The sequence below is a fragment of the Brienomyrus brachyistius genome, chromosome 25, assembly GCF_023856365.1.
Source record: "Brienomyrus brachyistius isolate T26 chromosome 25, BBRACH_0.4, whole genome shotgun sequence".
In the NCBI taxonomy this organism is placed as follows: Eukaryota; Metazoa; Chordata; class Actinopteri; order Osteoglossiformes; family Mormyridae; genus Brienomyrus; species Brienomyrus brachyistius.
The window spans coordinates 1590826-1614947 of NC_064557.1; the positions used below are offsets into that span (position 1 = coordinate 1590826).

Here is a 24122-nt window from a genome sequence, read left to right on the forward strand (position 1 = left end):
TTAATGAAACCATTTATTGCACGTTATAGACCCCCCCCACCCTATAGATTTTGGGTGGGTTTCGGGTTTCATTACACATCATTTTGAGTTACACACAGTAAATATTTTAGATATGTTACTACACACCTTGCGTGGTTAAACTTTAAAACCATTTCATATTAGTCTTTAATAAGAGCAGGGTCTTGTTTTCTCCAAGTTTAAGACAAACTAATATTTTTTATAATAATCGCTTCGGCACGACAAGAGGGAAAAAATGCTGAAATTTCCAAATATTGGTCTAGAGACTATTTAGCATATTTTTGCAAATTCAGCAAATTTTTGAAAGGCAGTTAAGGGCCGGATATATTTCTGTCCCTGGTACCTTTATCTATACCTGCTTTGTATTTGAGATTCTATAAAAATCGTCTAGTTAGTCAGGCTCTGCACTCTCCAGAACAAAGTCTTAGCAGGTGTTTCTGACTTACTTTCCCTCCATCCTCCTCACCTCACAGGACACTGGCATGTCCCCTGAAGTCCTTTCTACCCATGAAACCACTTTTATGTTTTATAACTTCCTAGTTGAGCCATAATAGGTTCCCCAAAATGCTGATTTTTTTTACCCCCGTCGTATCAAGCTGACGCTCAGCCACACGGAGCAATGGCTGAATTATTCATGAACTATATTTAAGTGAAAGTTTGCCCAAGAGCTGGTATTTTTATGTCTGCTTTTAAAAGCTTCGAATTACTTTTTAGTATCGTATGGAGACAGAACTGAACATGAATATGTAGTTGTTTTAATGTAATAAAATCAGCAGATTTAATCTGAGGGCTTTCTAATCAAGCATTATATCATTTTAATCAAGCTCTGCACCAAATGCCGTATGTGTTACAATTTGAAATCCTCTACAATCATGGTATATGAGGACCCACTGCAGTCGCTACTCAGAATAATGCCACCAGTCAGTGTGGCCATAATGTAACTGGAACTTGGGGCTAGGGAAGGGGAGATGGACTACATCTACCAATGATAGTGTGAGGGGGTGGGGCTTGTTATTGGCTGACAGTATTGGGGCGGGGCCAGCGAAGGAAAGGTGATGGATCAAGGCTCTCATTCTTGGCCTTGGGGGCTCGTTTCGCTGTCTTTCGCTTTCCTACTTTCCTCCGTGTTGAGCGCTTGCTGACAAGGCCCTTAAGGCTGCCCCCAGGTTGGGATCCAGCCTCTGAGACCTCCTGAGAGTGAACCTGTCTCGTGGAGGAGGCCCGAGGCCAGGCGGCAGGGCGAGCACCCAGTGCGACGTTCCCCATCCGTCTCCGTTTCGTCTTCTTGGGTGGCCGACTGGCCTCGACACCTCCCACGCCGTCTCCGGCAAGCAAGCCCTTAGCAAGTGCTCGTTCCAGAACTTTCTGCACCTCCTCCTCTGGGTCCAGCTGTCGAAGCAACGAGAAGAGAATGAAATGGTTACAGCAGTCACGTCCATCTTTTTACTCCAGCTTTCCGTGGGCTATCAGGGCTGGCGAGTGGGCTGCTGGCCGTCACAAACGGGGGTTGGACCAGGTGACACGTTCATGAAGGTCAAAATTGAATCGGAGAGCATGGTTTATACAATCAGTTCCATCTGTGTCACCTGACGCCCATATAGATGAAGCTCTCTATCCAGCGGGACAGGAATGGGACCTTCTATGGGCCGCTGTGGTCGTTTTAACATTTTCCCCAGCCTCTCTGATGGATTAAGAGGGGCAGGTGAGCAGTGCTGGAGGTGGGGCTCCTGCGGTTGCCCCTCTGATGGTAATACTCACAGGCAGAAACATGAATTAATGAGCAGCCCCTGTCTGAGTCTCGGATGGATGCTGTGTATGAGTGAACCCTACCGAGTGCATGCAGCTCCTTGTTACCAGCTATGCTGGATGAGAACGGCCTGGCCTCACGTCGACCCGAAACAGCCTCAGCCTGCCACATGTAGAAACAGCAGATGCCACCAGAAGGTCAGTAAGTGGATTCCTGTTCTACATGCCCAGTGACACTAAAGACCAGTGTGGAAAGCTGGTCGCCTCCAAGCCAGTTTGATCAGCAGGTTCTCCAGTCCTCAGGTGTAGCGACTGAAAAGAAAACGAGATCCGTAAATGACATACATCTGTGAGTGAATTCCGTTTCTGTCCCGTTGCTTGGCCTTATCTGTGCACCCAATCTCTGCATTGAAGGCATGATAGAGGTTTGACCTTTGCATCATGGGAAGATCTCAAAGTCTAATCCTCAGATGGAGAGGTCTTACTGTCCTCCCCCTGCCCCACCCCATCCCATGATGGCCCCATACAAATGACAGCAGGAACTTGGGGGGCGGGGGCACCCAGACACCTTAAATCAACTTTATCACGGCAGATGGCACTAAGATGCCAAGCAGCCCGGCGTCCAAGCAGCTGATGTAATGGCCAAATATTTCATTTGTGACATTTCATTTGTGACATTTCATTGTGGGCACTTAGATTGCCAAGATTTTCTCCTGCCCATTTACTTTTTTTTTTTTCTTTTCTGAAATGATATTTCATTTCGAGCGAGTGTAACAGACTACCCACGGCGGAGATCCTGAGATCCGTCATTCAGACACGCTGCTATAAATTGAACCATCTTATTGAAAAGAAAAGATGAGAAATCTTTGGCACTCGGGCTGAACTTGATGCCAGTGTGATCTATATGTATATTCTGAGCAGGGAATCACAGCAAGCGGATGATTAATCTTGTATGAGCGATACTCCTGCATGCCCACAATGTGCACCCAAGTCCTAATTAATGTGCAGCGGTGTCCTAATTAATTAGTGCTTATGACCAAACAGATTCAAAATGAGTTAAATCAAGCAATTGCTGTAATTTCTCACAAGATGATGCTATTTGTTTAGGTTCCCAAACAGAGTGCACCTTGTGACAATGTATTAACAATTACTCTGCAATTACTCAGCGATTGAGTAACTAATGGCTGATTTACTCCATTTTAAGTTTTGGTTAGGGGTTTGCTACCACTGAAAACGGACAAGGAGACTTCGGCCACCACCCTGGTGTGACCAGGGTCATGTGACCACAGGGGCCACCGAATCAGCAGCCCTGACTCTGCCCCCGAACTGTCACAGTGGGCCGGGCGACGAAGGCATAAGAATCCATTGTTTTGTCCGTTTGCATGAGGCCGACCCAAAACCACATCACAAGCACCTTTACTTCCTGTGATTTAATTCATTCTTCAAATGGTGTTTTTTCCTGAGAGGAAAAAAAAAATCAAAGAAAGAGGAAGAATCTCTTAAATTACTATGATCGCTTACGCTTCGTCCATGGAATGACAAGAAGCATGCGATCGTGATAATCAGGCACATTTGTTAAGATGTGGCTGCCTCTCTGCACTGTACCACTGTGCCAGTGCGCCCTAACCCACCTTATCATCTGAGCCTAGTCCCAGCTGCTCTCCGCAGATAAATGTCCTGCCATAAAATGCCATGTGGTAAGATGTATAGAGCTGCCTGAAGTAACGCACTTGCACACGGATGCAAAATTCAAGCCGTAAAGTGCATGAAAGCTGAAACATAAAAGATTAATATTATGATAAAACAGGGTTTCTCTGCAAGCACAGCGGAGAGGTCATCGGAGGAAGTGTGGACGGTAGCAGTCCACATTGCCTGCACCAAGAAGCCTGTTAAACACCAGACATAGGCAGCAAAGACCTGGCCAGTTCCTGTCAGAGCGTAGCTGTGTTGGGTGTGTGTTTGATAGGGAGCCAATCAAATTGCCTGACTCCATCTGCCGGCCAGACCTTAAAGAGGGTCTTGACCTTCTCTGACCTTCTCGTCTACCTGCTCTGTGCCAGGTGCGCCGAGCAGCACTGCCCAGCACGCCTGCGGCCAGAATCCACAGCTACACAGTCGCATGGCCGTGAACCAGGTAGATAACCAGGAAAGATTGGTCTGTCGGAGTTCCGTGAAGGTTTCCACAGAAACGAGTTGCCCGGCGACACTGCAGCAGAGAAGCGCTAACTGTCACACAGCCTCTTGGCACCACGCTAACGTGATAACACTGGCTCACCCTCCCGGTATGTCACAGACCAAACCCGAGTCACGGTAACAAATCGAAACCAACACAGCGAAGCTGGCAGCCAATGGAATCATGATGTCCTTTTACGCAGTTTTTTTTTTTGTATATGGACCTTTATTTATAAAAATCTCTCAGATATAGTTATAGCTTATGTTAGTATAGCTTATACCAAGCCAACCAAAAGTCTCCTTATATTACTAACAACTTCATTATAAGATGATTAGTCAATCAGGTGTGAGGCACAAAGGTGTCCATGAGAGGCCTGCTCTGTCACTACGGAAACACCAGCCCAACTCAAAGGCTCCTTATATTACTGATTACAACATGCTTTTTGCATTTATGAGGATTTAGGCACTTGACAGTAGATGAAGATAGATGGTATGAGTGTCCCATCTCCCATGCAATTACACGCTCCAGGTCCCCGGACGGCAGGACTAAGCTGTCCCGGCATTCGGCCCCCTCAAGGACACTGGGATCCTCTCGACAAGTCTATGCCGGATCGAATAGTGCCGGGGTGGACGGGGGACCAGCTTTTGACGAACTTCTGTCCATGCGGTGATGTCACCTGTCCACTGCTGCCTGTCCATGGTGCAGCTCCCTGCTTTGTTAACTAAAGGGGAGCTGGAAGGGCTACAATTTGCAGTAAGGCATGGGAGCAACAGGGACTCGCATTTAAGATGCGAGCAGAAATAGCCCCAGGATCCCCGTGGATGATTGCTTTGAAGGAAACGAGGCTGCTGAGGATTAAAAATGCGGGAGGTCCTTCAAAGACTTTTAAGCTTCCACAGCACTCTTACAGAAAGGAACACCAAAGACACACACATAGCCAGATTTTTTTTAAGGTAACCATAATTCATTCAGAAGCCAACCTTATCATTAGCCAATGATATGTCCTTAAATGGTGATTGACAGTGGAAGGGCACTCCAGGGACCAATCAGCTTCCACGTGGGACCAGTGCTCCTGTGACCCCGCCCCTCTGTATATCCTTTGTACAGGTACTGGTTTTGTGTCACTGCCCAAATCAGCGTTCTGTGTTAGAAGGCGCTGGAGGTCTCTTTTCTGCTGACGACAGTGACGAAGGCCCGCAGCATGAGGACACAATTATCGTAAGTACAGTAAATCAACTAAAATCCGCACACTGTCCAGTATCGTCCCAATAAGCAGGGAAGTAGTAGCATTGGGCACATGAGTACGCTCACCTCCATGGTCAGCCAGGCTATAAAGCAGCCATTACTGTCCTCGGAGGAACTTTTCCTGAAGAAGGGGTCGTCAACGGCCCCCTCTGGGGACATGCTGATGGAAGTTAGTGCCGGGGGCTTCACCCTGTCAGGGAAACATGGCTAGCTCAGTCTGGACCACTTAGGGAAGTATTTTGAGATCGTTCATGGGATGCACTGTAGATACATGGAGACAGGAGGGCGGAGCAGAAACTCTGGTCATTATGAAGGGAGCAAAGTAGCAAGAAGTGCAAAGAGCTCAATGGGGGTGAGAGGTGAAAGGTGTGATGATCGACCCAAAGGCAGCCCCACGCTGCGATTGGTGCAGAGGCAGCCCCACGCCGCGATTGGTGCAGAGGCAGCCCTGCACTGCTGTCTGTCCCAAGCTGCCTCCCTTCCTCAACCTGTCCCACCTAGTAATTGGTGCTGGAGACTATCAGGGTAATAAGTGCTGGGGACTCTATTGGGCGGAGCCATAGGCTCCGGGGAATGAATGTGACTCGGATCCGATTTCTTCAGCGCTGTGTGGATCTGTTCAAATCAGATCTGAGTCACTTTTATTTCTGGACCTTAACTGGATACATTTCCGATTTGTGGCCACGCAACATGAATGTCTGCCTCTATGCATAAGCTGAACACTGTAGAGGCTGTGCAGCAAAACAGAAATGGAGGAGAGCTACAGCAGTGACCAGAGTCAGTGGAAGGATAGGAAATGGATCAGTTCTAGCCAAACTGGAAAGAACCTACAAAAATCGAGTGGTGTTCAAAACAATTGCTGATCAACCTGCAAAATATGATGGTGTTCTTTGCACGCAGATGATTCGCGCAAAAACGTATGAATGTGTGCATGCGGACCATTGCGGCAGACATGTTGCATTCACATTTCAGTTAGATACAGCTCACTTGTGATTAATTGTGAACCGTCAAGAGAGGCAAATCTGATCCGAGCAACAAAATCAGAATTAGACGATGAGGCTTATAATGTGAATGCAGCCTTAGGAGGGCGTGGAGGACGGACTGGTCACTGCTCACCTGAACGGTTGGTGTCTGGCCCCTCCCCCCAGCTGCAGGGCCCGCTCCACCACGTCCTCGTTCTCCTCCCTCCGCACGGAGCATGTGCAGTACAGCACCTCCCGCACCTTGGGAACTGCAGGGGCCGACAGCTGGCCGTAAGTCACGCTGAAAAACCGCGGACGTCTGACATTTTCAGTGCTGCTGCGAGAGTCAGGGGCCCGCCCGTAGGAACAGGGTCGACGTCCCCTGCACGGCGGGGACAAACCAGCGCCATCTGGTATCAGGATTCCTACTCCGCTGCACTGAATCCTCCTGGCTTCACAGAGCACCGGTACCATACTTTTGATAGAGCCGTCAGCCATCTTGGAGAATACCAGTACAGACAAATAAGAATGTGTGCTTCACGTTTTATTAATGCATCCCATCCATGAGCTGCCGTGAGCCGTGTTTTCAGTAGCATATTTGGAGAGAAAAAAAGGCTGCAAAACCTCCTCTTGAATCTCCTTCAGTCTCAGCAAAAAACGGGCAATAAAAGAGTAAAAATCCAACCAATGGATTTTCATGTATCAGTCCCTCGCGTGAGGGACGTAAAGTTTATTCTGGCAATTGAGCACAGCGTAATAAAGAAGGACGACACAATTATAACCTGCTATCGCTGCTATGGGGATTTAAATCAAACACGCTCATGCACAATCTGCCCCAATCTTTACAAGTCACACATGTGTCATGTAAATAAATAATCACGGTGCACACGCAGTAACTCTTACCTCCATTTTCCACTTATCAGTGATTATATTTATTTCATTGCCATTCGAATTGTAATTACACAAAAACGTGGAATGACTACCTCCAGCATCACTTATACTAAAACATACATTAGATTGCAACTGGACAAATGGTCCCTCAGATGATGATGATGATGATGACTATCCGATTACCTGCACTCAGAGACTAAAATGCTGTTTGCGTTAGCATTGGGAGCCACAGCGTACTAGCTGGACGCTAACTCGACCCAATGGTTAATGGTACACTAATGCTAAAATGCTATTCATGTTAGCATTGCGTGCCACACTACCCCAGGTGGATGCTAACTTGTTCTGCTTAAGGTAATGGTAAGCTCATGCTAAAATGCTTTCCGCATTAGCACTGGGAGCCGTACTGTCCATGTCGGACGCTAGCTTGTTTTGCTTATGGTAATGGTATGCTAATGCTGAAATGCTAATTGTGTTAGCATTGGGAGCCACACCATCTCAGCTGGACACGCAATAGCGGAGCCAAGAATCATAGTGTGGCAGAAAATCTGGTGGGCCAGTACCATAATAATTCACTTCCCGACAAAATCACACCGCAGACTCTACAAATTTCCAACTACATTTCCTCCAACTGATCTAACCATGCACACATGCCTGTCAGACACAGATTTTATCGCACTGTATCACTCGCTATGAACGATGAATGCGTGGGTCTGTGTTCTATCTGGTTGGGCCCAGGACCAGCTTGGCCCACCCATGCCGTCGCAGGAGACGCCACCTCGACCTGCTTATGCTAATGAAATGCTAATGCTGCGCTAAAACACGGATAATCAATCTGACGGGCCTCTAGGACCGCTATTGAAAAACATTCTTTGGCTTCACTAATCTTCACTAAGTCATTAAAATCATATTTTCCTCTCTGACTGTTAAGACCCTAAACACCCGAAAGTGCAATATTCAGAAGGAAGCGGCGTTATTTATAACCTTATCTACAGTTTATGTGCAGTCATGATTAATGCAGATGTCTGAGTGATTTCCCAGGCCTCGTGATAAAAAGTGCCAGGTTTAGGAGGATCACGCTCCATCGGCGTCGCTGGAAACATGGATTCACCCCCCCACCAGCTCGTTGCCCCCCGGACCTCACCGCAGCATAAATCTGCACTCCGCCCGCGGGTATATATAAAGCCCAAACTAGGCCAAGGCATCGCATATCTGAGGCAGGGGCGGATTCGGAGCAGGGAGGAACACCATTAGCTCATGAACAGCCCAGGATTACATGCTGTTGCATTACTTTTCTAATTAAGATTAAGATGTACTTTATTGATCTGCAACATGACTCACCCTGCCTTAAATAGTGCGTAACTTCGTCCTTGCTTTCTTAAATCATTTATTAAGACCATCTTTCTCTGCGCTAACCTTAATGTCACATGACCAGAAGCCACACCCCTCCTGGGAGCTGACGGTTCCCTCACCGGCGGAGGACTGGGTAAAACTCACAGTAAAACTCACAGTAACACAGACACATCGAACAGGGGAGTTCTAAACCCACGCGATCACGTGACCGTCCACCGCACTTCTCAGATGATCGCATGATCCCATCCTCCTCCCACCATGACCACCAGGGGGTACCTTTCAGAGTACGCGGCACGTGGTCCGCCTCCTGTCTGACTGCCCGTGAAAGGAGAGGAGGCACTGCTGGGTTTTAACTGCAGCTGTTGCCAGCCTGCCTTTATTATTAATGGTAAATGGTTTACTGCTGAAAGATTTATAATGGCACAGCATCAAGATAACTGAGATATTATTGAATATAAATCCACTGCTATTTTACTACTAAATTCTATTCGTTTACCTTTAGGTTTAATCTCTTTTTTTTTTTTTGTCTTTTTATGAGTCGTCGTCGTACCCTCTCCTGTCACCACAAGATTCCAACAGCTGAGAACAGCACCCGTTTTAACCACGTCCTGAACGTGGATGTGTTGGAAGACCCCGGGGTGCATGATTACCCCGACAGAAAACCCCATTGCAGTCAGAAAGCCGCAGCACACGTCGTCAATGCAAACCTGCAGGCTGCAGTCCCCCTATCCCGAGGTCTGCTGCCAAAGTGGGAAAACGCCGGCAGGGAACCCGCCCCGATCCCCGAGTTCCTGCTCTCACCAGTCATCATCGATTCTTGGCTAATGAGCACCCGGGGAAAGCTTGGAAATGCTGTATCTGCCTATCATATAACACGAGCGGCACACTCAGAGGGGCCCGCTGAGGCTAAACGATATTCGGTTGCGTGGCATTATGGGTAATCTTTGTTTTTTTTCACTGCACTTGCAGTTTTCCGGGGGTGATTTCCACGCGCTCGCCCATTTCGCACGTTCCCCTGCAGGCGAGGAGCGTGGACGTCAGCAGGACGGAGTCTGTGGATGTGCTGTACTTACTGACGCTTTAGTGAAATTCTCTGCAGCCCTGGATAAAAGCGCCTCTAGGAGACAGAGTACAGACCTCGTTCTCACACAAGGAATGCTCTGACCTGCAGTGTCATCCATGAAGATTATGCAGCATCACTAGGAAGCTCTCTGGCTTGGTTATAGTTGACATACTGGTAAGAGTCTATTACCGACTTATGATGATGAATAACACATTCTAGTACTACAAAAAAATAAGCTGGTCGTCATCGCCCCTCCTCCCCAAGACTTACACATCATGGCGTGAGTGAGATACTGCATCTGTCTGGCCTCCAGGTCGGTGAGCTTTCGTGAGGAGAGTGAACCGCGGCAGAGGTCTGGAAGAAGGTCCAAGTCTAAAAGCCACGAAGGACAGTTGTCAGTGCCTGGTTTGGATCACACATCTTTATATAGCGCCTTTCACAACAGTGTCTCACTACAGAGCAGAGAGAAAGAAATGATGCCAGATGACAACAGAGGAGAGAAACCAAGTAGAGAACGAAGAAAAAACTTCTGGGGGTCCAAGGTCAACTGCCCAACCCCTCCCAGGCAGGCTAACGGGAAACTTCCCTGATTTAATAAAAGCTGAATGGAGCAAGTTTCTGTTCTGACATGTGACTTGTCCAGCGCATCGAAGTGATCTGCCTTCCCAACAAATCAGAACAGATGTTTGTGTGACACATGTGATGGTGTCTAGTGTGTCTGGAGATTGGGGGCACAAAGTGGTTTCCAGACCATCTAGCGGGGGCACACAGTTAGTTTCAAGGAACCCAATGGGGGCACAGATTGGGTTCCAGGACACCCAATGGAGCCACAGAATGGAATTCAGGGTACCCAATGGGGGTACAGCGGGTTCCAAGGTACCCAATTTCAGGACACTCAATGAGGGCACTGGGTGGATTCCTGGGCACCCAATGGCAGCATAGAGTGGATTTCAGGGCACCCAATAGGGGCATAGAGCGGGTTTCAGGACACCCAATAGGGGCATAGAGTGGGTTTCAGGGCACCCAATAGGGGCATAGAGCGGGTTTCAGGGCACCCAATAGGGGCATAGAGCGGGTTTCAGGGACACACTAGCAAAACCCTATGAACCTGGAGACGTGGGCAGTTGTAGCAGGTCTTAGGTACCTCCGCTCTCGGCCAGGAGGAACTGCACAGGATCGCTGACCCCAGAGGCAGAGCAGGGAGGCATTAGCAGGATGACGTGGACTCTGTAGAGCAGCATGTCGCTCGGCTCCAGCTCCGTGAAGAGCTCCGGGAGAAGCCTCACATCTACGGGGGATTCAGTTTATTTTTACATAGTGCCTTTCACAACAGAGTCACTCCAGGGCACTCGAAAAGAGTGTGTGGCAACTCATTATTACATCATTTATATAGAATGGTGCATAAAACAGGGAAGAGAGAGGAACCAAAGGAAAGGAAAGGAAGGAAGGAAGGAAGGAAGGAGAGGAACCAAAAAAAAATATTCTGGGGGTCCAAGGTCAACCAGCTCCCCAAATCCCCCCCAAGCCATGAGCTGTAACCCAGAACCGACTGCATGAAAACCCAGAGTGTCTTTATGGAGCGTTCCGGAAATGCGTCGCTCATCAGCAGCACGGCCGGGAGGCGGATGTGTCTAAAAAGTTAAAATTGTCACCTGATCGTCTTCATTACGCCCCCATTTCACTGAGAGCGGAGATGGTGCATCACGCAATATTGATGCCGCTTCCATAAAAGCCAAATGCGTTTATCTCTGATTTCGCTATGATAGATTAACATAATTGCACAGGAAACAGTGATCCAAATTTTTTTTTCCGCATAAATATATAAAAGTCTCTGCGATGGGCTGGCGCCCCAGCCTGGGTTGTTTGCTGTCTTGCACCCGTTGCTATATGATAGGCTCCAGGACCCCCATGAGTATATTGGATGGATGGATGGATGGATGGATATACAAAAGTCCTTAAAATAAAGTCAGAAAAACCCTCCTTAAAGGAAATCTTTGCAGATTATAAATAAATTGTGAACAATAAAATTCAAGCTAACATTAAACTCTCTTTCCATCCACTTGCTTATCCAATATACAGTCTCAGTGACATTAAAGTATATCAAAAACATTTTATGGTAACAGAGAACAACAGAGATTAGAGCATCATGGGTAGATCCCTAGTAGTAGAAAAACTATCCACTGTTACTAGAATATCAGTTCGTCTCGGAGACAGAGAGGCGATTTTCTTTACAATAGGGAGTCGCAGTACAATTAATACACAATATAAATGATAAAATATTAATCAATTGTGTACAGGCACGAGCAGGGCAGCTCCATGTTGAAGGACCCCATACGTACTTTTGCAGCCCATGTCGGACAGGCAGCGCTGGAGCTCCCCTCTCTGTGGCCCCATGTGACTGACCCTGCAGATGTAGACCTGGGCGGAGTGTGGCGCGGCGAGGGTGGCGGCATGAGCAATGCTCGAGGCCGACAGGGTGCCTGCCAGCAGCAGGTTACTCCCTTTGGCCAGCAGGGGGCTCACGCATTTAAGGGCCAAAGTGCGACACTTATCCTAGAAAGCAGCGTTCAGGTAAGCTTCACGTGTCGAACCAGGTGAATACAATAATACATGTATAGATACAAAAACAAAAGAGTAAGAGTGAGTTTACGTAGTTTCCACAATAGCTGAAATTTGTACCAGCTTACTACCACAGCATTATCCTCTCCTCGATCTCCTGTGGTCTATCTCCATTCGTTTCTTTTTGTTTTCCATGTGGTATTATGCGGTGAGGATTGTGGGAGAAGCTGTAATCCCGGCTAATATTACCCATAATGTCCCCGGTAGTCAGGTCAGCAGTTCACACTTTGAAGGGGGCCTGCTGAGAGCACGCTCAGCATTAAATTGCCGGAAGGTGTGAACGCACTGTTAAGATTAACTTACACACCACAAAGCGGCCTGTATGCGAAGGCCAACTAGCCCCAATGAAACATGAATGTTAGCATTTGGGCTGTTATTTAGAACAGAACTCAGGAATCATGGGAAAACAGCAAGAATACCTGCTAGGGGGTACCTTAGCACAGCACTATTAAAGATGAACTGTATGGAAGATTATAAGCACAAAAATTCAAATGGCAATTCATTTTGCAATTGTCAATTCAATATTCAACCAGAGCATGCATTTGTCATTTCAATATTTAATCTGTGCATGTAATTTGAAAATACATTTTGCAATCGGCAATTCAATGTGCAAAGTGCTTATGCAATCCTTAATTCATTTCATAATGTTTTGAATAAAAAATAGAATGACAATTCACTGAATTGCATTTCGTTTTGCCATGGGCTTTTTGCCTCTTTATTCAAATGGCAATTCATTTGGCAATTGTCAATTCAATATTCAATCAGAGCATGCATTTGTCATTTCAATATTTAATCTGTGCATGTAATTTGAAAATACATTTTGCAATCGGCAATTCAATGTGCAAAGTGCTTATGCAATCCTTAATTCATTTCATAATGTTTTGAATAAAAAATAGAATGACAATTCACTGAATTGCATTTCGTTTTGCCATGGGCTTTTTGCCTCTTTATTCAAATGGCAATGGCGTCCCCGGGAATTGCATTGCATGTTGGGGAGAAAACTCAATTTGCAATTCCCAACTGTCAGATCGCTCATCAAGGTGGACCTTCATTAACGACGTCACTTCCTTGTTTAGGGCCTCGCTACCATTGATTTGTTCGTTTAGTTAGAATGAGTAATGGCGGCTGAAGAGCTTGCAGCAAATATTTCTGCCTTAGCAGATGACATGGAAATTAATCGGGTATCAGCAGTAGATGCGTTTGATAGGTTGTTTGTGTTGTCACAGAGGGTAACCAACTGCGTGACTTGATGTAACGCCTGAGCTACATTAGTTTGCACCCTTCTCGTATCAAGTCCAGTTAAGATTGTAAGTTCCTCTACCCTCTGTGACAACACAAACAACCTATCAAACGCATCTACTGCTGATACCCGATTAATTTCCATGTCATCTGCTAAGACAGAAATATTTACTGCAAGCTCTTCTGCCGCCATTACTCATTCTAACTTTTTTTTTTTTTACGTTTTAAAGAACTTTATTTAGAGCAAAACAATTACAAACTCAAACAAACAGTTACTTATAAAAGTCTACATAACAATATATCACACCTCCTGTGGTAAAAGCATGTTATTGCAATGATATAATCAGCATGTTACAATCAAATAAGGAAAAGTGCAACTAGTTATAATTATTACAAATAATAAAAATAATAAATAATAATAAAAAAATTTAAAAAAAATAATAAAGAAGATAAAGGGGGTTTACTCATTCTAACTAAACGAACAAATCCGTTGAATGGTAGCGAGGCCCTAAACAAGGAAGTGACGTCGTTAATGAAGGTCCACCTTGATGAGCGGTCTGACAGTTGGGAATTGCAAATTGAGTTTTCTCCCCAACATGCAATGCAATTCCCGGGGACGCCATTGCCATTTGAATAAAGAGGCAAAAAGCCCATGGCAAAACGAAATGCAATTCAGTGAATTGTCATTCTATTTTTTATTCAAAACATTATGAAATGAATTAAGGATTGCATAAGCACTTTGCACATTGAATTGCCGATTGCAAAATGTATTTTCAAATTACATGCACAGATTAAATATTGAAATGACAAATGCATGCTCTGATTGAATATTGAATTGACAATTGCCAAATGAATTGCCATTTGAATAAAGAGGCAAAAAGCCCATGGCAAAACGAAATGCAATTCAGTGAATTGTCATTCTATTTTTTATTCAAAACATTATGAAATGAATTAAGGATTGCATAAGCACTTTGCACATTGAATTGCCGATTGCAAAATGTATTTTCAAATTACATGCACAGATTAAATATTGAAATGACAAATGCATGCTCTGGTTGAATATTGAATTGACAATTGCAAAATGAATTGCCATTTGAATTTTTGTGCTTATAATCTTCCATAGAACTGAGCATATGCTTTGCATGCTTAGCTAGATCTTTGTGCTCCCATCAGGCAGTGGGGCAGGTAACCAGGGAGATAACAGAGAAAAGCTTGTGATATCTGTCTCTCTGACCTTTCGTCTAGCTGTAATGGATTTTATAGACCACCTCACAATCCTCACCTACCCCAGGAGAAAACACAGCCCCCTCTAGGGTCGGCCCAACCCTTTTTAGGGTCCTAAGCGAGAAATAATTAGCCTAGTTGTCATTTGTCATCTTCCTTCCCATTCTGACAGGCTGATCAGTTTTGGAGGGTGACCCCTGGTGGCCGCTGGGCCCTATACAGCTGCTTAGTCCATTTATTCCTTCAGTCCCGACGTGCCGTCGCTGACCTGAACGAGGAGCTTCCGGTGGATGAAAAGCGGCGAGCCGTAGAGATGTCCTCTGAAGCGAGAAGGGAAGGCGAGCAGCTCCTGGCAGTGCGGGTCCTGGCAGAAGGTAGCCCCCTGCAGCTGCTCGAGGCCGTTCACCTGAGAAAAGCCCCCCGCCTCCAGAGCACTGCAGATGTCCTCGTGGCTGGGAGGATGAACAGTAGGGTAGGGCGCAGCTATCATCACAATTTTTTAACTCTTTCTTGAAGGTTAACATTATACTGCAAAAATAATACTATAATCCCATATCTACCTGGCATTGCAAATTTGTTAGGAATAAAACCACGCAAAAATAACCTCACAGCTTTATTGGAGGCGGAGCTTGACAATAGTGAAAGAGGAGGGCGTGGCGTAGCCTATACTCGGTCCCGTGTGACCTCAGTAAAAGAAACTCGGAGGCCACTGTCTGTTGGGATTCTCTGAATAATTAGGCTCCTCCTGCAGGTGACCAATAGAGTGAAGCTCATGCAGGAATAATGAGACGAAATAACGGCAGAAACAATTCATCATTTGCTATCCTCAGTGCCCAAAACGTCTTTTAAGTGTTGTGAGACGGAATAGCAGCTTTACAAAGTGATGAATCCTTTACCGTCCTAACTTTTTGGGGTTGTAGACTAGGGTTTCTCAACCACTGGTTGAGGATCATGGATTTATATTAGCTGAACACAGTTTGGTCCGTCATAAACCGTCACACATTGCCAGCAGAAAATAATTTGCCGAGGGCCCACCTCCCCATCGGTGAAAATACCCCAAGAGGGAAAAAGCTGAACCCGAATGCAGGGGATGTACAAGAAATCAACCATTGCTTGTCTCTTCTTCTGGCTTCTGTCCAGAACCTGTAGTCTCAGTCATTACAGCCTGTGACACTGGCAGATAAAGCCTCCATCCTCAGTAAGGCCAGCTGGCCTCTGCCAGAACATCCGGACAGATTCGCAGGGTAATCTGACTACACATTCCGGATTGAGGGCCGCCGTTATGGGGAAAATGGCTTGGGAGCTGGCAGGCGCAGGCATACGGTTATGCTAAACAGCTTTTATAGATCGCTATCCAAGATACTCGAGTAGCAAATTTAGTGACAGATGAACAGATTCATAGGATTCATCTTGGGGATTAAAGAGAGAGACGTACCACTCTAGGGCCTCGTCAAAGGGTGGTGAGAGGTTCATGTAAATTTTTGAGGTATGAGGTTTATGAGTTATGCATCCAAAGTAAGGTACATGGATAGTGCCCTGTGGATGATCTTAGTTTACTGGCAGAAACATGATGGCATTACGCAGTGATGACAGTGGGAGGCCAGGATGGTCAGGAGCTCACCAGGTTTTCAGGCTGTTGACCCAGGCGAACAGGGGCAGGGAAGAGGCTCGTTCCCGGCGCTTCCTCACAGACTCCGGCAAGGCGGCGTCGATGGAGAGAAGGCCACGTCTAATCCGGCAGCGGGCCAGTGAGGCCGCCAGTTTGGTCCTGGAACTTTGGGTAGAGTTGGGGGGGAAGGAGATTATGACAGATACCAGAAAGGAGGGAAGCAGAGACTAGGTGCTGAGCTGACAGACCCCCATACCCAACTGACATCTCGCCTGCAGTAATGACACGATCGTCACCGTCATCTTTAACAGGAAACAGAAACAATAACAGTCACCGGGCTCATTTGGCCTTAAAGACAGTCAGTCCATTTCAAAATGAAATGGTGCTTTAATTGCCATTTGTACAAACTTAAGTACAGATACAGTGGAATTCTTCTCTTCGCATATGCCATCATGCGTACTTTTGAAACGTAACACACATACAGTTGAGAATAAAGGTTGCGGTCCGAGTGCAGGGTCCGAAAATTTATCTAGTGCTCGTGGAGCATGACAAGAAACATAAAGGAACTAAAAAAAACAGGAAATTGATCAGGTTCTGCAGTACGGACCTGTTCAGACACCTCTCCGCCTCCACCACGTCAGCCAGCCGCTCCACTTGGTCAGAACTGGGTCGCTTTTGGGGGATGAACTTCCTGTCCTGGAGGTCGTACAGCATCACCATGGCAAGACTCATCATGTCTGCAGGCTACGGGGACGAGGACACACAGCCAGACGGAGTCACGTGGCATACAGGGGGTTAAAGGCAAGCAGAGGGGCAGCCAAAGAAAGATTGGCATCCGTCCTACACCCAGAACCAAGAAACTTCTGAGGCCACATCAGAAATCCATAAGGATGCCCAGCATGTGGGAGATGATCCTTCAACCCTTCTAAGGAAGTTTGCTTAGTGCCAGGTGCTAACGGAATAGCATTACGCTAAAAGCTGCACTGTGAAAAGGACCCTTCGTACGTTCCGATGCACACAGCTCAGACATCCACAAAGTGTGACCTACAAGTGCTACGTATCTAGCAGAGAGAGCTGCTCCTCTCTGATCTCCTTCACGAGCTTCCTCAAAGTCTCTATTTGTCCTTCCTCATCGGAACGCTCACCCGCGTGTCTGTCCCTGCGTGTTTGCACAACTCCTGTCTCGACACACTTTTTTCGGCTTTGGTTCAATGTTATCCTGCACTGTTTTGCATTTCAGCATAATTGAATTTAAACAGAGCACAGGGATGAACACCTACAGGGATTAAACCGTACGGTAAATATGTATGAAAGCTAAAGAGCAGAACATTGGTTAGGTGTTTGGCTTATCATGTGTGTTTTTACAGAAGGATGATGAAAGTTCAAGAGTCATCACTGCGGATTTGTGTCACTTTGATTAGTCTGGCTCCATCGATATTAAATAAAGCACAAAGCGGTATGCAAAGACCATTTATCAACATGACCTTCAAATCCAATATTAAGACGATGACCTAACATCTTTGCCATGTGGTTAGGGCTGCCACTAGACATTTTGGGCCCCAGGAACGCATATGATATGGGCCCCACAAACCAGAAAAATGCAATTATGTTCCAATATTTTTTTAGGGCCCGTCACTGGCCCTTGGGAATGTTCTGATCTCACCCTCCTTACGATGTACCTGCTTGTGGTTACTCTACAACAGGGGTTCTCAAAGTCCGGATAAGAACCAAACCACAAGTTAATCCGGACCTTGCCGATAATATACCTTATGAATCAATATGATTAATGTAAAAAGGCTTAACGTGATTTGAAGTAAAAAAATACAATGTAGAACCATTTACACATAGCTCATCATAACCCCCTCCCACACGAAAAAAGAAATTAGCAAGCTATCCAAAGTTCCCATTTTTCATTACATATTGATGTCTTTCTTGATGGTTATTTTGTTAATTCATTAAAGTTCATGAAATGCTGTTTTGTTACTGAAAATTTGTTCCGGACCTCTGACTTTGAACAAAAATCTAATGCAGACCTTTGATCAAAAAGTCTGAGAAACGCTACTCATTTACCCAAAATCATGTAGGGAACAGAATGGAAAGCTACTCGGTGATGTATATGTCAAAGATCTGAGGAATCCTGTTATGCTGAAGTTCTGACATGCTGATCACAAAGAAAACCTCAAGTGGTCCAAGCAAAACTGATTCACTGAACTGGATTTCCTGTTTGTAATTCATTACGGGGAAAATCACGGTGTACGAAATGCTAAGGGCTTAATAAATCTGACATACACGACAAAGGCCCGCAAACACATGTGTGAAGTTGTGAACCCCCCACCCAAATCTTGTTGCGTCTCCTAGGCTAAAGCATTAGAACTTAGCACTCACAAAGATGTAGGAGAGGCTGCTGTCAATGATGGTGTCTTCGAGAAGCTCGTGATCTGAAATGAGCAGCGAAGCAGTTTTCAGAAGAGTTATTATGGACAATGATGAAGATTTTAGAATTAATCCACTGCAACAGACAAATTCAAAAAAGTCCATAAGGCACACAGGAAACAAACGTTGACACCGGCGACCCTTGAGCCTTGGTAGAGAAGACCTTGGACAAATCAACAGCTGACCTGCATGTTCAATAGCAGCCTAGCCTTCCTCTCACAATACTGAATGTTCATTTTTATAACCTGGAATTAAGGCGTTCTTAAATGCACAATGCTAATAAATACAGTGTGTAGTCTTACTAGTAACAGCTTACATTAACTGCAGCTTCATAATGCATTCATAGATCATTCATAAGCAGTGTTAAAGTATACCTTAACATCCAAATATACCAAACAGTTTTAATATGCATTAATCAGACACATTATATGATTAATAATAGTTTTTATTATCACATAATTTTTAATTATATTAAAGCTAAGGTATGTTAGCATGTTAAAATATACTTACAGACTGCATATGAATATTCTATGAATGTGTTATAAATGCATTATGAAGGCGCACTGAATGTTCCAAGACTTGATTATAAATGAATGTAAAGCAGTTAATGTAAAACATTACTGTTATTTCACAAATATTCAACACCGTGATGAGATTGAGGCATGCGATCGCTTCAATCAAATATCAGACAAAACCCTCGCTGATAGACTGTATATGATGTTCATGTAATGCTTGTTTAGCTTTTTTTAGGAAAATGGAAAGATTCTGCAACCAAAAGGTGTGAGAGCCTTGGAAAGATCAAAAACAATAGCTGTCAACGACGAAAAATGTATGTATCTCTGAGAACAATTCCCACAGATCGAGGGACACACTTTATTTATTATGCAGCCTGTCCTAGAATCTATTTCCCTCGATGTTTGGACGGATTTGCTTTAGACATCATCTGTGGCAGTCATTTTCCCTGTAGGATACTAAATATTACCAAGAATCTAGGATTTTGCAGTACAAAAGACTATCAGTATGACGCCGTGTTCCTACTTTATGGACAAAGACGAACAGGCAAGGTTTGCTGTAGTAATCAGACAGATGGCATGTTGGGATTGATAGTACGCAGGATTCTAGACAAATTTCAGTCTGCTGTTTTCCCAACTAGACAGATTAGCTTCAATGAAGGTAATAACAGTTTTGCAATGCAAATTGTCAATGCTGTATGACAGAAAGCCATAGAATGTCGTTTAGCAAAGGATTTAATCGTCCTATCACAATGAGGAAATCCTTAATTAAGTTCCATATCAGAGATGGATTTATGTTACCACTGAAACACAATGAAATTCATTCTGGTCTGCTTCAGAGCTGTGTGTGTTACGGTGTCGTACTGCTGGATGTATCTGTAGAGGAACATAGGCCCATCCGCCATCCAGTCAGCCTTGTGCTATTTGCTATTCTTGTGTTATTTGTGTTATTTTTTGAGCACTTTTATTCACATTACAAATTCACTCAAAGAAAGAACTGAAAACGATACCCATATATTCACATGACATTCGCCTTATTTAGCAAACGCTTTTGTCTGAAGCAACATACAAGTGAGGATCAGAGAGGAGAAGCCTCTGGCAAACAGGTTTGGCACAGATAATGAATGCTGATGTGAATTTGACGCTGGCTTGTGCTCAGAAGGTTGTTGGTTTAAATCCCATAGATGGCAGCATGGTTTGTCATTCGGCCCATGTGAAAAGCCTTCAAATCCAAGTGCCCCAGGGAAATTCTGACCCTTCTGTATGATCTTTACTTTGGACAAAAATGTCTTCTTAATATAAGTAATGCTGATCTTAAAGAGTGGAAATCCCGAAATCTCAGCTGTGCATAAAAATGATTCTATGTTATTGTAAAACAGACTCCAGACCAGCTTTGTATGACAGCCTCACTTTCTCAACCTGGCAGCCCAGTTCATCAAGCTCTGCTCATCCATGCTACTCACACGTGAGGGTGTTGAAGGCCAGCTCGTAGGCCCAGTGCCGGGACGCCTCATCCCTGGCCTTGGGCACGGGTGGCTTGGTCTTCTCCCCGTAGTCTATCAGCCTGCGCACAGATGACATCTCCAAGCGGAAGCTCTGGAAGATGGTGGCTGCCAGGAGGTACACGTGATCTGGGGGCCCAGCTGTTGTCCATTGAGGGGCCCCGGGAAGCTGTGTGGAAAGCTTTTCTGTGACGGTGTCTGCCTCATCCTGCAGGCTCAGATCTTGGAAGAGTGAGACAGGGCAGACAGCCACCTTCGGTGTGACCATCTTACCAGAGGAGCAGTGTATCCTAAATAACTCACCAGCAGTACAAATGATCAGAGTGTGTGTGTGAGACACAGCGTTCAGGGGGTAACGCCCCCAAGACCTACCGGCTCTTCTGCCTCCACCACGTCACAACAATCTAAACAAAATCATTCACTGCGAGGCCGTTTTGTTTTGTTAGTTTTTTTCCATTTAGCATTGCAAATTACCTTTAAATTTTAAACACCCGCGGTTGAAATGACACTGAATCCGCGAAACAAGACAAAGAAGTTGTCCAGTCAGTTTGATTGAAATCTCGCGGAAGGGGACCATACATTCAGCCACGAGGGCCCTATTCAAGTTACAGGAAAGCTAACACCGCGGTCGTTTTGTTATCTTTAGTTTTCCAAAACAGAAATATGGGGCAGAGAACAGCCAAAGCAAACACAGCATCTTCTCCGCTTTATGCGGGGGGGGGGGGAGACGATAAATGGAAAAATAGTTGGTCAATGTGAAACCACCGGTTGGGGGCAGGGGGGAAGCAAAGCTTAAATAAAATGAATGGTTAAGAAAGATGATCCTTCACGTGCCCCGGCTTTGCTCATCTGAAACCGCTCCTGTAATCCGCTGTGCATACTCGGGTTCTCCTGGTACCAGTTACACTGACACTGAAATACATCATTTTGAATAAATAACCAGCTTCCCTGTCCGGGCGGGGGATGCCCTCAGGCAGGAACCGGCATATTTACATAGTGCTACTGAACCGGACCGCCCTGCTAGCTGTCTAACCAGAGGGTCTTGACCCTTAAGAGGATCCCAAATGCTAACATTAAGCATCTTGACAAAGTTCAGCACCCCAATGCATACAGATTACACCCTGTACGCCACTCGCCACCACTCTGAATTGAGATTTCACTAGAGCCAAGACAGTTATAAACAATTAATTTTTCAATGAAAAGCACTTTTAAAATAAGTGAATGTTAAATGTTAATTTGTTTAACGCTGTGCCACTGCCTCAGCGGAGCTCAGAAAGTAACTACTGTATGCCAGTATGTTAAAATCAGCTCTTTGTCGAAATTGAGTTTTATATGCTGCCATGTGTTTAATTAGCATGTTATAACAATATACAGCAGTTCAACAATATAATTGAAAAGATAACATGAATTTAATTTAACGAGTAAAGATACAGCAATTCATTTTTTCTCTGCAGTTGATCTGAGTAATGTGATGTCGATTCTAGCCCTAGTCTGTTTTCAGTCTTGGTCTTTGTCTCAACCAGCCTTGGTCTTGGTCTCGCCTTAGATTGTCTTTGTCTTGGTCTTGGTCTTGGTCTTGGTCTTGGTCTTGGTCTTGCCTTAGTGTGTCTTGGGCTTGGTCTTGGTACCCTCAAGTCTCGGTGGTGTCTTGGTCTTGATACCCTCCTGTCTCAGCAACGTCTTGGTCTCGGTTTAGGCGGTCTTGACTACAACACTAGTGAACTGTAGTGGAAAGCCTTTCCTCCAAGAAATGGGATCACCATAATTCCCAGGATTATTCCATTTTGATTTTCAGACGAGCTCTGTGAATCGGACCAGTCAATGTTCATCTGTTAAGTCTTTTAAAACAGCTTTGTTTGTGTTTCTGGATTAGTGATGGTCATGACCAGCAATCTGTAACTTAGGAATGTTTTTGGAACTTTGCATCCAGCCAGTTCTAGTGAAGCAAAGCACAATGCAAAAAGAATGAATGTGTTGTTACAGCGCTAGACACATGACACTGTTTAGATATAAGAAGTATGATGTTGAAACATTGTCTTTTAATAATTAATATACAAAATAAAGAATGGCTCCCTGAATGGTCCCTGTCTTGTCCCTCATTTCCTCATTTGGCCAGCAGGTGTCGCTTGCCATCTTGCTTCTCTCTGCATTACCTAGTGTTCAAGTCCTTCGTGATTATTAACAACCCACATTCGTTCCTTATTATCCCGAGCTTTATTGTTTGGTTAACTCATTAACGGCCCACACCTGTTTCTTGCGTTGTCCTAGTTACTTGTGTAGACACATGCCTGCCTTTACCCAGTTCCTCAGTTGGTCATTGTATGTGTTACTTACCAGTGCTTCTGTGAATGTCGTACATTCTGTTGGTCTTGTCATAGTTTCTTGTGTGTAGTTCCAGCCCTAGTCCATTCTTGTTTTCCTACCTCCCTTGGTTTTGATCCTTCATGGTCCCTTTTGTTTCTTGTCCCTTCGTTGCTACCAAGCTGCACTGTTGATTGTTCCTTCCCATCATGCTCCACCACAACAGCTGGCAGGACCATTTTAATTAGATACTTTGCTGGTATGTGTGGCTAATTCTGAACCTCCTTAAAAGATATAAATAGAGGTACAATCCACCTTTTATGCTTTTATGGTATCAGTGAACTTTTTCCACCTGACTAAGAATCGTATCCTTCATACTAGGGAATTTCAGAAGTTCTTAACTTTGTAAATTTTAGGGATGTAAAAAAAAAATGCAATTCAACCAGAAGTCCATTAACGTGGAAGGCGGAATTGTGTTCTTTGTCTGGTATTAAAAGCCAGAAGGCAGAATTTAAATCAGATGCTTGGGAGCCCTGGGTCTATGTGCAGGTGACAAGAACCGGAGACACAGCTGACTGGATGGAGAGGTGCTGGAGTGTCATGGAAGGGGCCTTCAGGTTTGCATCACCTGTGAAATACCTGTGCCACTATGTCAAGGCTTGTCTAGATGCATATTCAATAACTCCCAGTGACTCAACGGCCTTTTTTATAAAAGAATACCCATCTTGTTGCCTATGATAAAAGCACTGCTTTAATACACCATTAACTTAACCACTGTCATCATCGTCACCATCATCATCCTCATCATCATCATCATCATCTTCATCATTGCTTATCCAGGTGAGAGTGGCATTTAAAATCAATAATAAATAAGGGGGAATTTTTGTAATGCTATATGCCTTATAGGAGCGGCATGGTGGTGCAGTGGTTAGCACTGTTGCCTCACACCTCTGGGACCCGGGTTCGAGTCTCCACCTGGGTCACATGTGTGTGGATTTTGCATGTTCTCCCCATGTCATCATGGGGTTTCCTCCGGGTATTCCAGTTTCCCCCCACAATCCAATTACATACTGAGGCTAATTGGAGTTACTAAATTGCCCATAGGTGTGCATGTGTGAGTAAATGGCATGTGAGTGTGCCCTGTGATGGGCTGGCCCCCCATCCTGGGCTGTTCCCTGCCTCGTGCCCATTGCTTCTGGGATAGGCTCCAGACCCCCCGTGACCCAGTAGGATAA

General features: G+C 45.1%; 1 protein-coding gene across 1 annotated transcript; it reads right to left on the reverse strand.

Annotated features, from left to right (window-relative positions):
* On the reverse strand, positions 1-23181 carry LOC125720771 (putative methyltransferase NSUN7). The gene is made up of 12 exons (XM_048996636.1): positions 22921-23181; positions 20548-20808; positions 18525-18577; positions 16747-16883; positions 16152-16304; positions 14799-14982; positions 11788-12001; positions 10593-10736; positions 9719-9820; positions 6299-6413; positions 5249-5372; positions 1-1407 (listed from the first exon to the last, which is right to left on the reverse strand). The coding sequence occupies exons 1-12, from the start codon at positions 22943-22945 to the stop codon at positions 1030-1032; spliced, it is 1890 nt and encodes a 629-aa protein (XP_048852593.1). The 5' UTR covers positions 22946-23181; the 3' UTR covers positions 1-1029.
* Between the last annotated feature and the right edge of the window lie 941 nt (positions 23182-24122).